Source organism: Ovis aries, chromosome 12 (assembly GCF_016772045.2).
Source record: "Ovis aries strain OAR_USU_Benz2616 breed Rambouillet chromosome 12, ARS-UI_Ramb_v3.0, whole genome shotgun sequence".
In the NCBI taxonomy this organism is placed as follows: domain Eukaryota; kingdom Metazoa; phylum Chordata; class Mammalia; order Artiodactyla; family Bovidae; genus Ovis; species Ovis aries.
Window position 1 is genome coordinate 75,609,785 of NC_056065.1, and position 14,615 is coordinate 75,624,399.

At 42.1% G+C, this 14,615-nt stretch overlaps 1 protein-coding gene across 1 annotated transcript in view; it reads left to right on the top strand.

Annotated features, from left to right (window-relative positions):
- The first annotated feature begins 954 nt into the window (after window positions 1-954).
- CRB1 (crumbs cell polarity complex component 1) overlaps window positions 955-14,615 on the top strand; it is a 220,518-nt gene continuing 206,857 nt past the window's right edge. The window contains exon 1 of the mRNA XM_042229290.2: window positions 955-1,180. Within this exon, the coding sequence (XP_042085224.1) occupies window positions 1,111-1,180 (70 nt within the window). The 5' untranslated portion in view covers window positions 955-1,110. The remainder of the gene's footprint in view (window positions 1,181-14,615) is intronic.

Below are 14,615 nucleotides of genomic sequence, written 5' to 3' on the forward strand. Positions count from 1 at the left end.
CAATGAGTCAACTCTTTGCATGAGGTGGCCAAAGTACTAGAGTTTCAGCTTTAGCATCATTCCTTCCAAACAACACCCAGGACTGATCTCCTTTAGAATGGACTGGTTGGGTCTCCTTGCAGTCCAAATAGCATAAGTGTATATAAAAAGTAAGTAAACATATTTGCATTTAACCATTATGATAAAGCAAAAATTCAAGAAATCCCAGCAGATATAAATAGCGTGAACAGGATTAGAAGTGGGCCCTAGGTTTATTGTAGAAAGTGATTGAGTTAAAGTTGCTCAGTCATGTCTAACTGTTTGTGACCCCATGGACTATACAGCCCATGGAATTCTCCAGGTCAGAATACTGGAATGGGTAATCTTCCCTTCTCCAGAGGATCTTCCTAACCCAGGGATCGAACCAAGGTCTCCTACATTGCAGGCAGATTCTTTACCAGCTGAGCCACAAGAGAACCTCAAGAATAGTGGAGTGGATAGCCTATCCCGTCGCTAGTGGATCTTCCTACCCAGGAATCGGGGTCTCCTACATTGCAGGCAGATTCTTTACTGAGATAAAACTGCTCCTAAATAATCTCTGTCCATTTTATCAGTAACAATAATCTGAGCTGTGAGAGTATGTTTATGAAAAGCTGATGTATCTGTGAATTGTGTTCTAAAGATGAAGGTAAATATACAGCAATATAGGGTGATCCTTTAACAGTTGCCAGATCATAACGACTGTGTGGCAAGACAGTCATCAGAAATTAAATCCTCTGCTAAGAATGATTTAGGACACCATTAAACAGGCCCTTGGGAGGCAGTTGTTCATGGAAGGAAACTAGTACACATGGTTTGAGGGGGATGACTCCAGTCCAGCATGAAAAAAATCTGTACCAGGTTTGAAAAATCACCCCATCCCCCTGTGCAAGTAAGATGCTAAGAAGTTCAGCTGCTCTTGGAATCTGAGTCCTTGTGGTGAGGGAGCTGTTGGAGGGGAAGGGGCAGAGATAGCATTCAGGTGAGACTCTTGAGACGCTGGCTACTCTCTGAGTCAGGCAGGGCTGGGAGCTGGAGCTGGACAGGGACCAGACCACCAGCAGCGGGTCGGGGCATGTCCTCCAGGACATCATGGCGCTACGGACAGTTAGCCACCATCTCCTCCTCTGCCTCAGTCTCTCACTGCTCATCTCCATAAAGAGTAAGTATTTTCATTTATTGAACTTTTGGCACTTTTCCTGACTTGCAAATGTTTCATGGGAATAGTGTGTAGTGTTGCACGTTCTGCAAAATACAAGGCTTTTTTAAAAAGTAAAAAGGATTTGGTGCTAGCAAGCATCTAGTGTTGAATCAGTGGGACCAGCCAGTGTGAACGGTTTTCAGATTCTATGATTTCCAATAAGTATTTAGATATAATGTTCTTTTTCACCCCTTCGAGTGGTGAGCACGAGTTTGAAATGGCCACATAGAGAGGTTATTTTGTTGTGATTATGATTTTATAGAATAGATTTGGCACTTTGATATAGTCAAAAAGGAACTTACTCATAAGCTATACAGAATTTTATCCCCAATGCTGTGTATCTCCACTTTTAAAGAACTTTGTGTTCCAACAGTTGCTCTCACGATGAAGGGGATAGAACCTCAATTTTCCCCAAAGGATAATGGTTCAAAGCATCTATTTTACCAGAGAGGAGTGGGCTTCCTTTCTATCGTATGTGCTTTGTTTTATCTATCACAGTCCACCAACTTCCCCAAATGAAAACAAGAGTAATGTTTTCTGGGATAGTCTTGTCAGATATATGGCAGTCTGGAAAATCAGAGGAGACCAACGGCCTCAGCTGTGTGTTTATGCAGGACGGTAGCTATTGAACACATTCAAAAGGAAGCAAGCAGAGTGCATGCTCCTCAAAGGGGCCGTGTGATTTGTGTCTGCTGAATCTGAATATCAATAAGGCAAAGCATAGAGCAGCTGCTGTTAAACAAGACAGCTTGGCATTAGCACAGTGTTCTGTAATCTGGGTCACCTGCTGTGGCTGCACCAGCGAGATTGTTACTCATATGGTTTACAGCTGAGATTGTTACTTGTATGGCTTACAGCGAGATTGTTACTGGTATGACTTACAGCTGAGACTGTTACTGGTATGGCTTACAGCAAGATTGTTACTTTGGTTTACAGCTGAGATTGTTACTTGTATGACTTACAGTGAGATTGTTACTGGTATGGCTTACAGTTGAGAATTTTACTCGTATGGTTTACAGCTGAGACTGTTACTGGTATGGCTTACAGCGAGATTGTTACCTGTATGGTTTACAGCTGAGACTGTTACTGGTATGGCTTACAGCAAGATTGTTACTTTGGTTTACAGCTGAGATTGTTACTGTATGACTTACAGTGAGATTGTTACTGGTATGGCTTACAGTTGAGAATTTTACTTGTATGGTTTACAGCTGAGATTGTTACTGGTATGGCTTACAGTGAGATTGTTACTGGTATGGCTTACAGCTGAGTGTGTAGCAAAGGCTGGGTGGAAACAGGACTAGATGCTATAACTGAGGCAGCTGAAGGGAGTGGAGAAAAACCAAACGAACAGGAAAGTTGCAACACATACACACACACTCAGGGTTGTTTTTTCCCCAGAGGTGTACTTGTTGAAAAGAGCCGTCGTTTAGTTACTCATCCTCCTTGAAACTTCGCCTGGGCCCCATGCGCTAGGAAACGAGACACAGAAGCTTTGTGTTGAGAAGTGGGGGGAGAAATGGAGCAAAAGAAATGAGAAGATAGGTAAAACATAAGATGAGGTGACTTTACAGTACATTTTATGGCAAAGAACTTTTCATTCCAGTTAGGTTTATTATAATTCCTAGTGTTTGCTGCACGTAGCTTTTAAGGGGATGAGTGTGTACCTTTTAGAGAACCATCTCTTTTTTTCAGGGGTCTCACAGCTGTGTAGCTGTAATGACATACACATAATTTGTTTTCTGTCTCTTTGAATTGGCAATTTTATTGATAGACTTTAAATAAATACTTTGGAATTACTTGATACATTCTCTAAAACAACATCTTTTATCAGTTAAAAAAATTTGAAGTCTCATTTTAATTTTTAAGCAGGCAAACTCTCAAACTCTGTGTTAATATATTTGCTTTCAAGAAGAGATGATACTGCCTTCTTGGTCCTAATACTGAGTTTAGGCATTTTCTTCCCCCGACTTGAAAACTTTCACACCCTCAGCCTTCTTTTCCACTCTGACTGCTTATGTGACAAATCCTCTATTCCATCCATATTAATAAAATAATAGTACATTTGCTGACCTTGCTAAATATGTTATATGTGCTATATTTCATTTAATTCTTCCCAACTCCCCCATAAGATAGCTATGATTATAACCATCCCTACTGTATAGAGTCAGAAGGCTACACCAGGTGTCTCAGCCTTTGGCAGACAACAGAGAGCTGGAATGTTTAAGATGCCACCTCTCAAGTACAGCCCCTGATAATTCATATGCCTGGGTGGGTCCTGTGAATGTACTGTCAACAAGCTCTCTGTTTCAAACACAGGCGATCACAAGTTCTGCACTGCACAATCCATCTTTCCTGGGAACTTTAATCATCAGAATTGTAAGACATAAGTGTCTCTCTCCTCGAAGAGATTGTTTAGGAGAAACAATATAAGTAATTCGAGTTTTATGAGCGTTTTCTCCATATGACACACATGACCACATTATCAAGTAGAGCTTATCAGTGGCCTTACAGCTGAAGCAGCAGTGGCGCACACAGAGGTTATTTGCTTTCCTGAGGCCACGCTGCCGTGGGTGACGGACCTGGGACTAGGGCCGAGAGGTCTGACTCTGGCTGCTGTGCTCCCAGCTTGTGTACTGACTCTCCTGAAGGGAAAATGCAGCAGCAGTGTGGGGAGCCGGGGGCGGTGGTGAGGGGAAGGGAGGTTAGCACGTTGCTCAGAGCATCATAGAAACATAGAGAAAATTTTGGTTATTTGGATCAAATGAATTTATTGAATCAATGTTTTTTTCCTCTTGAACTTTTGAAACAAAAAGTTTTTGAAATGCAAAATGAAATACATTCTTTTAAATAAAGAGGGAAGAGTCACCTTTGGTTCCATGCTGTATTTTCTTTCATGGAAGTGGTGCCTCCCTGTCCTTCCAGGGGTGTGCTCTTTCTGTTGACCGTGCAGTGTCCTACAATTCCGTTTCCTTCTGGATGAGGACGTGGACATGAGGAGTCTCAGAGCAGAGTACAGGAAGGGACACTCCCTTCCTCTTCTGTGCAGAGAGACCCTCCCCTTTACTCAGAGCTGCGATGAATTTGCGGTTACACTCTGCCAGTTGTTTTCCTATCTGTTCCGTAGTTTTACAAAACTGGTTATTGTCCATGCTGTTGCTAAGTCGCTTCAGTCGTGTCTGACTCTGTGCGACACCATAGACAGCAACCCACTAGGCTCCCCCGTCCCTGGGATTCTCCAGGCAAGAACACTGAAGTGGGTTGCCATTGCCTTCTCCAATGCATGAAAGTGAAAAGTGAAAGTGAAGTCGGTCAGTCGTGTCTGACTCCTAGCGACCCCATGGACTGCAGCCCGCCAGGCTCCTCCATCCATGGGATTTTCCAGGCAAGAGTACTGGAGTGGGGTGCCATTGCCTTCTCTGGTTATTGTACATAACCTACATTGCATTTTAATAACTCAAGAAGAACTATTGTTTTCTGCTTTGATGTATTAAGAGAGAATTTTAATGTGAAAGTGAAAGTCACTCAGTCGTGTCTGACTGTTTGTAACCAGGCCAGAATACTGGGGTGGGCAGCCTTTCCCTTCTCCAAGAGATCTCCCAACCCAGGTATCGAACCCAGGTATTCTGCATTGTGGGTGGATTCTTTACCAGCTGAGCCATCAGGAAGTTTTCTGCTTGTGATGTATTAAGAGAGAATTTTAATAGTTTTATTTATTTACTTCTTGGCTGTGCTGGTCTTTGTTGCTGTGCAGGCTTTTTCTCTAGCTGTGAGTGGGAAGTGAAGTGAAGTGAAAGTCCCTCAGTAGTGTCCAACTCTGTGAGTGTTACCCCTTGGGTATAGTCCATGAAATTCTGCAGGCCAGAATACTGGAGTGGGTAGCCTTTCCCTTCTCCGGGGATCTTCCAACCCAGGATCGAACCCAGGTCTCCCGCATGGCAGGCGGGTTCTTGACCAGCTGAGCCACAGGGGAAGCCCAGCTGCGGTGTGAAGATTTCTCATTGCGGTGGCTTCTTTTGTTGTGGAGCACAGGCTTTAGGGTGCTCCTGGGACCAGTGGCTGCAACTCGGGGGCTCTAGAGTGCAGGCTCAGTAGTCGTGGCGCAGGGGCTTAGCTGCCCTGTGGCGTGTGGGACGTCCCTGGACTGGGGATCTAATCCGTGTCTCTAGCATTGGCAGGCAGATGGTTTTCCACTGAGCCACCAGGGAAACCCAAGGGAGAATTTTATTGGCGTGAGATTTTCTTATGGTTCACAGTATTTTAAATAATGAGAGCACCTTATAATGACTTTCTTTGTGACCTTGACACATGAAAAGAAACTACCATATTAGAGCTACTGTGCTTTAGGAAGGTCATTTATAGCTATCTTTCTTGAGTCTTTCAGGCATTTGGATCTAAATTGAATATTGTCAATGTAGATTCAACATCTAGTTTAACTTAAAATTGTTTTAACCAGTATTCAAAGTGTGGTCATATTTAACAGTGTATAAGAGAAATGTGCTTTGACAAAACAATTATTAAATTTATTTGAATAACTTCAAAGACTTTGGGATGCCATCCTATCTTCTGGAACCCATCAGCAATGATTAAGTAGATGAATTTGAATTGTTAAAGAAGGGCTTCCCTGGTAGCTCAGTTGGTAAAGAATCTGCCTGCAATATTGGAGACCTGGGTTTGATCCCTGGGTGGGAAGATCCCCTGGAGAAGGGAAGAAGCATTTTAAAGAATGCTTTCTTTTCAATCTACCTGAAGTATACAGAACAAATAGAATCTATAAAGATAAAATATGATCAGATTTATTCAATCATAATCACCCTGGTGGCTGTTATCAAGAAATAATTGAGTTTGCTCAATAGGTTAGAGAAGGTTGATGTTATTCATTAGTCTAGTCGTTCAGTTATGTCCAACTCTCTGTGACCCCATGGACTGTAGCCACCAGGTTCCTCTGTCCATGGAATTCTCTAGGCAAGAATACTGGAGTGGGTTGCCATTCCCTTCTCCAGGGGATCTTCCCGACCCAGGGGTCAAACCTGTCTCCTGCACCACAGGCAGGTTCTTTACCATCTGAGCCACCAGTATCGCTAGCGACGTTATTCATTAGGGAGTAATTACCCACTCATCTTTAATACTTACAAGTGTAGAAACACGTGAAGCTTTTCTGTTCACCATGCCAGTTAACATCTTTGCAGAAGCATGCTGTAAAGTGCTTACAGAATTACAGAGTGAGAAAAGGTATCTTTGCTTCTTCATAAATTAAACAGTTATCTCATCAACGTACGGTAAAAGTCTCCACTTCATGAAGGTTATTCACTGTTTCTGAATTATGCAGCAGAATTAATTTTAGTGTGTAATTTTTGATGTCTGTTTTAGGCGAATTGGATTTTTTAGGAGAATTGCATTCTTTTTTATTATTGCTGACCTTCAAAAATTACCATTAATGGTATTATGATATCAAATTTTGAAATTAAAGAGGACAAGAACAATCAGGGTTTTTTAAAATTTTGCTGCAGATTTATTGGAAATCTCTAGAAGCCCAGTTTTCTCCTTTTAGAAAATGAAAATGAGAGTGTCGTTTGTCCCCGTTCATACTATCTCTGTTTACATTAAATTTCTCTCTATATCCTTATATTATAATTTTCATTTCTTTTCTATATTATGTACCAAAATTTGAAAATATTATTTTTCTGTTGAATTCTGTTTTACCTATGAGGTTGCTAAGACATGGCTGCAGGAACCATGGGTGTTTTGCTAACTGACGTATCCTTAGTCAGTGAGCAGGTGGTATCTATCTCAGGGTGGTTACTCAGAGAATAGTTACTAAATGAGTAAATGAATAATGGAAATTTTATAGCATTTCTGGATGAATATCTTCCTTCCTCATGAGATGTTGGCAGTATTTTAAAACTCTTACATGGTTTTATTTTTTATAATGGCCTTTATTATTTTAGAACAAATTTTAGATTTACAGAAAAATTGAGAGGTTGGTACAGGAGGGTCCCCTCTAATCTTAATATCTTACATCAGTATGGTAGCTTTGTTACAATTAATGAGCCAATATGGATACATTATTATTAACTAAAGTCAGTAGTTTGTTCAGATTTTCTTGGATTTTTACCCAGCATTTTTCCTATTCCGGGATTCTGCTTGGATACCATGTTGCATTTGGTTTAGTACCTAAGTGCTGTCCTTAGGCTCTCTTTGTCTGTGGCAGGTCCCCTGGTCTTGTTTTTGATGACACTGACAATTTTGAGGAGTATAGTTTAAATATTTTATGGGATCCTCCAACACTGGAATTTGTTGGATGTTTTCCTCATGGTAAGACTGGAGTTACGGCTCACTGGGAGGAAAACCACAGAGGTAAGATGTCATTCTCAAGGTATCACACCAAGGATATGGACAGTCACATGATTTATGACTTCTGATGTTGACCTTAATCACCTGGGATGTGGTGTTGGTCAGGATTCTCCACTGTAAACTTACTTTTTCCCTTCCTGTATTTTCTTCTTGGGAAGGAAGTCACTATACGCTGCCCAGGACTAAGGAAGGGAGAATTATGCTCCCCTTGGAGAGAAGCAGAGCATCTATATAAGTTACTTGGGATTCCTCTGCCTGGGAGATTTGGCTTTTCTCCACTGTTTATTAGTTTCTGCAAGTATTTATGTCACCTTAGAGTCATGGATATCTGTTTTGTTCCCTGGGTTATAATCTGATACTATTCTACTCCTTTAGTACTCAAGTTGCTCCAGCTTGGGCACTGGGAGCTCCTTCACTTGGTGCCTGTCCTCTTTTATCACCCTCCCCGTCGACGTGAGGCGCTTTCCTTCCTGACTTTCTGTCTCTACAAGATGCTCCAGACTTGTCTGCCGTGTCTCCTGTCCCATCCCCACCGCAGGTCACTGCTCCCATGAGCCCCGGCTTGTTTTCACTAGAGTGTGGCAATAATGGCAATAGAAACCAGTTATCGGAATGTAAGGTGTGTGTGGGCCTCCCTGATGGCTCCGTGGTTAAAGAATCAGCCTGCAGTGCAGCAGACACAGGGGACGTGTGTTCGATCCCTGGGTCAGGAAGATCTCTTTGGGAAGGAAATGGCAACCCACTCCCGTATTCTTGACTGAAAATCCCAAGGACAGAGGAGTGTGGCAGGCGTACAGTCCACTGGGTCTTGAAGAGTTGGACAGGACTGAGCAACCGAGCACACAGCACCAGGTGTGCATGGCGCCAGTGGGGTGTCATCTCTTTTAGGCCATCTCAGCTGACAGAGCATGGAAACGTGTGTTTGTGCACACATTTCTGTACATGTGTCTAGATGAGAGTGAAAGAGAGTGAAAAAGCTGGCTGAAAACTGAACATTCAGAAAAGTAAGATCATGGCATCCGGTCCCATCGCTTCATAGCAAATAGATGGGAAACAGTGACAGACTTTATTTTCTTTGGCTCCAAAATCACTGCAGATGGTGACTGCAGCCATGAAATTAAAAGACACTTGTTCTTTGGAAGAAAAGCTATGACCAACCTAGACAGCATATTAAAAGACAGAGCCATTACTTTGCCAACCAAGGTCCATCTAGTCAAAGCTATGGTTTTCCAAGTCATGTATGGATGTGAGACTTGGACCATAAAGAAAGCTGAGTGCCAAATGATTGATGCTTTTGAACTGTTGTGTTGGAAAAGACTCTTGAGAGTCCCTTGGACTGGAAGGAGATCCAACCAGTCCATCCTAAAGGAAATCAGTTCTGAATATTCATTAGAAGGACTGATGCTGAAGCTGAAACTCCAATACTTTGGCCACCTGATGCGAAGAACTGATTCACTGGAAAAGACCCTGATGCTGGGAAAGATTGAAGGTGGGAAGAGAAGGAGACGACAGAGGATGAGATGGTTGGATGGCATCACTGACTCAGTGGATATGAGTTTGGGTAAACTCTACAAGTTGGTGATGGACAGGAAGGCCTGGTGTGCTGCAGTACATGGGGTTGCAGAAAGTCGGACATGACTGAGCAACTGAACTGAACTGATACATGTATCTATATGTACATTGGTACATATATTAAGCTAAACTTGAGTTTATGTTGATACCTCTAACTTCATTACCACATGGATTATTCTAGCTTCTTCTCCTTGCTTGTCTATAAATTCCAACTCTAACAGTGAGAAACCTGCCATCTCCCATTCATTTACTTGTTTAAATTCAGTAAACATAACTTAAAGAGTTTATAAGTTATATAATGCTTCCCTGGTAGCTCAGATGGTAAAGAATCTGCCTGCCAATGCGGGAGACCCAGGTTTGATCCCTGGGTCAGAAAGATCCCTGGAGAAGGAAATTGCAACCCACTCCAGTATTCTTGCCTGGAGAACCCCATGCACAGAGTAGCCCGCTGGGTTAATAGTCCTTGGGGTCACAAAGAGTTGGACACAACTGAGGGACTAACACACACACTACCAATGTCAAATTTTCAACCCACAATCCTGTAGAAATATCTTTATCAATTTGGGTGTACTACTTATGTGACTTTCCTTTTGCCTTTATTCTTTTTTAAAAAAACATTTTAATTGGAGGTTAATCGCTTTAAAATGAGTTGGTTTCTGTTTTTATTTTGACACTTGCTTGTTTCCTTGTGTGCGTGCTCAGTAGTGTCCAGCTCTTTGTAATCACAGACTATAGCCCACCAGGCTCCTCTGTCCATGGGATCTTCCAGGAAAGAATGCTGGAGTGAGTTGCCATTTCCTACTCCAGGAGCTCTTCCCAACCTGGGGATTGAACCTGTGGTCATGTGCGGCCCCTGCATTGAGAGGCGGATTCTTTATAACTGAGCCATCTGGGAAGCCTTGCGTGTTTCCTTTGGATAGCACCTTTTCCCCATCCCCTTCTGTGTGATTGTTTTATACATTTCTTTTGTGTTCTGATCAACATTCCTTCCTGGGATCTTTGCATACAATAGAGTTCACTCTTCTTGCTCTACAGTTCTCTAGGTTTTTAAATGCTCCATTGCAACATAATACAGAACAGTTTTACTACTCTGTAAGTCCCCTTTCTCACCCTCCTTTTCTGCTCTCGCCCTCCGGGCAGTCTCTGATCATTTTACTGTTCCTGTGTGCGTGGCTGCTATGTCGCTTCAGTCATATCCTATTCTTTGTGACCCCATAGACTGTAGCCCGCCAGGCTCCTCTGTCCATAGGATTCTCTAGGCAAGAATACAGGAGTGGGTTGCCGTTCCCTTCTCCAGGGGATCTTACTGTCTCTATAGTTTCGTCTTTTACAGGATGGTATATAATCGGAAACATAAAATGTGTAGCCTTTTCAGACTAGCTGCTTTCAAGTAGCTATATTCATTGAAGGGTTCTCCATGATGTTCTGTGACTTGAATACCTCATTTCTTTTTATCCCTGGATAATATCCCATTATGTTGATGTACCACATTTTGTTTATTCACCTATTAGAGGTCATCTTGGCTGTTTCCAATCTTGGGCAATGGTCTTAGTTTCCTAAGTAAGCTGTAGCCAAGTGCCAGAAACTGTGCAGCTCAGCCAGAAATCCATTCTCTCCTGGTTCTAGAGGCTGGAAGTTTCAAGTCAGGGGTGTCAGCCGGGCCTCTGCTCCCTCCGAGACTCTGGGTCAAATCCTCCGCGTCTCTTCCCAGCATCTGGTGGTGGTGATCCTCAAGCCCTGGCGTTCCTTGTTCTGCAGCTGCATCACTCCACGCTCCGCCTCTGTGATTACATGGTGTGGGCCCTGCGTCTGTCTGTGTCTCTTCTGTCCCTCTTACAAGGACATCAGGCACATTGGGTTAGGGCCCATCCTAATGACCATATCTTAATGCGAGTGCATTCCCAAAGGCCTTATAAAGTACACAGGGCACAAGTACCAGGACTTCATGATTTTGCCGTAACAGTGAAATCTGAGGAAGGAATGGACTCAGTCATCTAGAACCAGGTCCTATTTGCTGATACTGTTAACACCCTTTATCAATCTTACAGAGTTTTCTTCCCAATTTAATAAAAAGCAGTGACTCCTCCAGAGTTTTCCAGCAATGTGTTAGGCGTGTTGTCATATATTCCCAGCCTTCTCTTTGCTCTCAGAAAAGTTCTACTGCACGGAGAACTCAAACCAGTGTACTTAGGATAATAACAGTATGGGACTGAAAAATAAGAAAAGGCATAGCGGTAGAAATGAGCTTGACTATTCAGAGCTGAAATGTTTTAGCTGAAGCAAAAAGCTTATTGGCTCTGTAGGGAAATGAAGGTAAGACTAGTTATCCCTAGCCTGGAGATGTGTGTGTTAGTCAGTCATTCAGTCGTGTCTGACTCTTTGTGACCCGCTGGGTTCCTCTTGCATGGAATTCTCCAGGCAAGAATACTGGAATTGGTAACCCTTCCCTTCTCCAGGGGATCTTTTCAATCCAGAAACTGAACCTAGGTCTGCTGCATTGCCGGTGGATTCTTTACCGTCTGGGACACCAGAGAACAGGATGATTCAGCTGAGTGGAGTTCAGTTCAGTGGCTCAGTCGTGTCCCACTCGTTGTGACCCCATGGACTGTAGCAGGCCAGGCTTCCCTGTCCATCACCAACTCCCGGAGCTTGCTCAAACTCATGTCCATTGAGTCCGTCATGCCATCCAACCATCTCATCCTCTGTCACCCCCTTATCCTCCTGCCCTCAATCTTTCCCAGCATCAGGGTCTTTTCCAATGAGTCAGGTTCTTCTCATTAGGTGGCCAAAGTATTGAAGTTTCAGCTTCAGCATCAGTCCTTCCAATGAATATTCAGGACTGATTTCCTTTAGGATGGACTGGTTGGATCAGTTCTTTGGTGCTCAGCTTTCTTTATGTTCCAACTCTCACATCCATACATGACTACTGGAAAAACCATAGCTTTGTCTAAACAGACCGTGGTTGGTTAGGATGATAAATATTTAAATGTTCACTATTCAATCATTTCTTCATTGACTCCTTTATTCAACAGGTATTTAATGTCTACACGTTTGCTACTGCTCATTTTACAGTTGTGAACAAGAAGACCACTATCCTTGCTAATGTGTTTATATTTAAATTTGGTGGGATATACAAAACACAAGTACAATATGTAATTTTAAGCTGCCAATAGTGCTTTGGAGAAAAGCAACAGAACAAGTGAGCCATGAAGCTATGTGGGTGAAAACCATTTTGGCAAGAAAACAGCAGCTCTTAGTCCCGAGGAGGAGCGTGCCCAGAGCTTTAGAGGCGTCACGAGGTGAGCAGTGTTGCTGGAGCAGTTTAAGCAAGACAAGAGCCAAGTAGAAGAGGTATCATGGGTTTGTTATCCATACCTCGAATCCTACCAAGTAGCTATTATTAAGACACCTAAGATCATGATAGCTTATGTGATATACTTAAAAGACAACTACAAAGTGATAACTGAGATTTAATCCCAGGTCTGTCAGGTTCCAAGCTTCATACCAACTCACGAAAGCCAAGAGGCAGACATTCAGGAATTTTGCAAGAGAGTTATTAAACTGTTGGCTTCAATGAGCAATGATGGAAGTAACTGGCATCAGGGAAATTGGCAAACGCTACAAATCAGGGTTGTTTTTTATTAATGAGTGCTAGATAACTGAGTATCCATTTCGCCTTTAAAAGTTTTCCAAATTAAAAATGTTTATAGTTGCAACTGCTATCCACCCCCATAACTAATATCTGCAGAAATGAGACTCACTCATATGTAACCTAGATTAACCTTCCTGGGGTCTTTTTGGTTCTTCACATAATTATCCTGATAATTGCCAAATGAATGATTCTTTTCTCTAAATCCAAAATTCTTTGATTCTTAAAATTAGGCAAATTGGCGAGAGCAGAGTGCTAATGAGGCTGGGTTTGTGGTCCAATCTGTATGATTCTGTTTGCTTCCCACAGAGACCGAGTGGATACAAGTACTGGTCAGTCTAATCAGCTGGCCTCACATTTGTTGCTTTGAACACAAAGAGAGAAAATGGAAATAGCACTTAGCAAATAAAGCAGTGCTATTGGAAAGCCAGTTGTGAGTTAGCAGCAATAACTTCTTTATACAAGGAATTCATTATTCTGATTTCATACCTGTCTATAATTTTAGTGATTCTTCCTTTTAATGTAGTTGAAGAACAAATATTTATATATTCAGCGTCAATTTTTAAATAAGTAGAGTCAGGATATTCAAATTTGGGCCCTGGCCAACGTTGGTTAATTGCACATCCGTAAATACACCATTTACACTCTCTGATTTCTCATTCGTAGAATGAGGGGGGTGATATATAATTACCAGATTCCTGTGAGATCTACATTTTTGATTCCATGATTATTCTAAGTAATGGAATCATAGGCTTGGATCAATAGTGTTTTTATCTTTTTAGTTATTATTTTTATTGGAGTATAGTTGATTTACAATGTTGTTAGTTTCTGCTGTACAGCACTGGGAATCGGTTATACCTATACATTATCCACTCTTGTTTTAGATTCCATTCCCACATAGGTAATTACAGAGTATTGAATACAATTCCCTCTGCTATATAGTATGTTCTTATTAGTTATCTTTCATGTATAGTAGTATGTATATATCATCCCCAACCCCTAATTTATCTCTCCCCATCTTTCTCCTCTTGGCATCCATAAGTTTTTTATTTTTTTCTACATTTGTGACTCAATTTCTGTTTTATGTAAATAGATTCATTTGCAGCATTTTTTCTAAGGATTCCACCTATAAGCAATATCACTGATCTGTGTCTTTCTCTGTCAGACGTACTTCACTCAGCATGACAATCTCTGGGTCTATTCATGTTGCTGTAAGTGGCATTATCACGCCTTTTGTTGTGGCTGAGAGATATTCCATTGTATGTGTGTACCACATCTTTATCCATTCATCTGTCAATGGGCATTTAGGTTGCTTCCATGTCTTGGCTATGGTAAATAGTTCTGAAATGAACACCGGGGTACCTGTGTCCTTTTGAATCATGGTTTTCTCTGGATATGCCCAGGACTGGTTCCCTGTATCATCCCTCTGTTTTTAGTTTTTAAAGGAATGTCCCTACTGTTCTCCATCATGGCTATGCCAATTAACATTCCCACTTACAGTGTAGGAGGGTTCTCTTCTCTCCACACCCTCTCCAGCATTTATTTTTTGTAGATTTTTTTGATGATGGCCTTTTGATGTGAAGTAATACCTCATTGTAGTTTTGATTTGCGTGTTTTTAGTTGCTTAGTCATGCCCGACTCTTTGTGACCCCATGGACTGCCGCCCACCAGGCTCCTCTGTCCATGGGATTCTCTAGGCAAGAATCCTGGAGTGATCGCCTTGTCCTCCTCCAGGCGATCTTCCCAAATGGGGGATCGAACCCAGGTCTCTCATGGAGTCCGTAAAGAATCTGCCTGCAACTCGGAAGTTCTGACTTACATTTA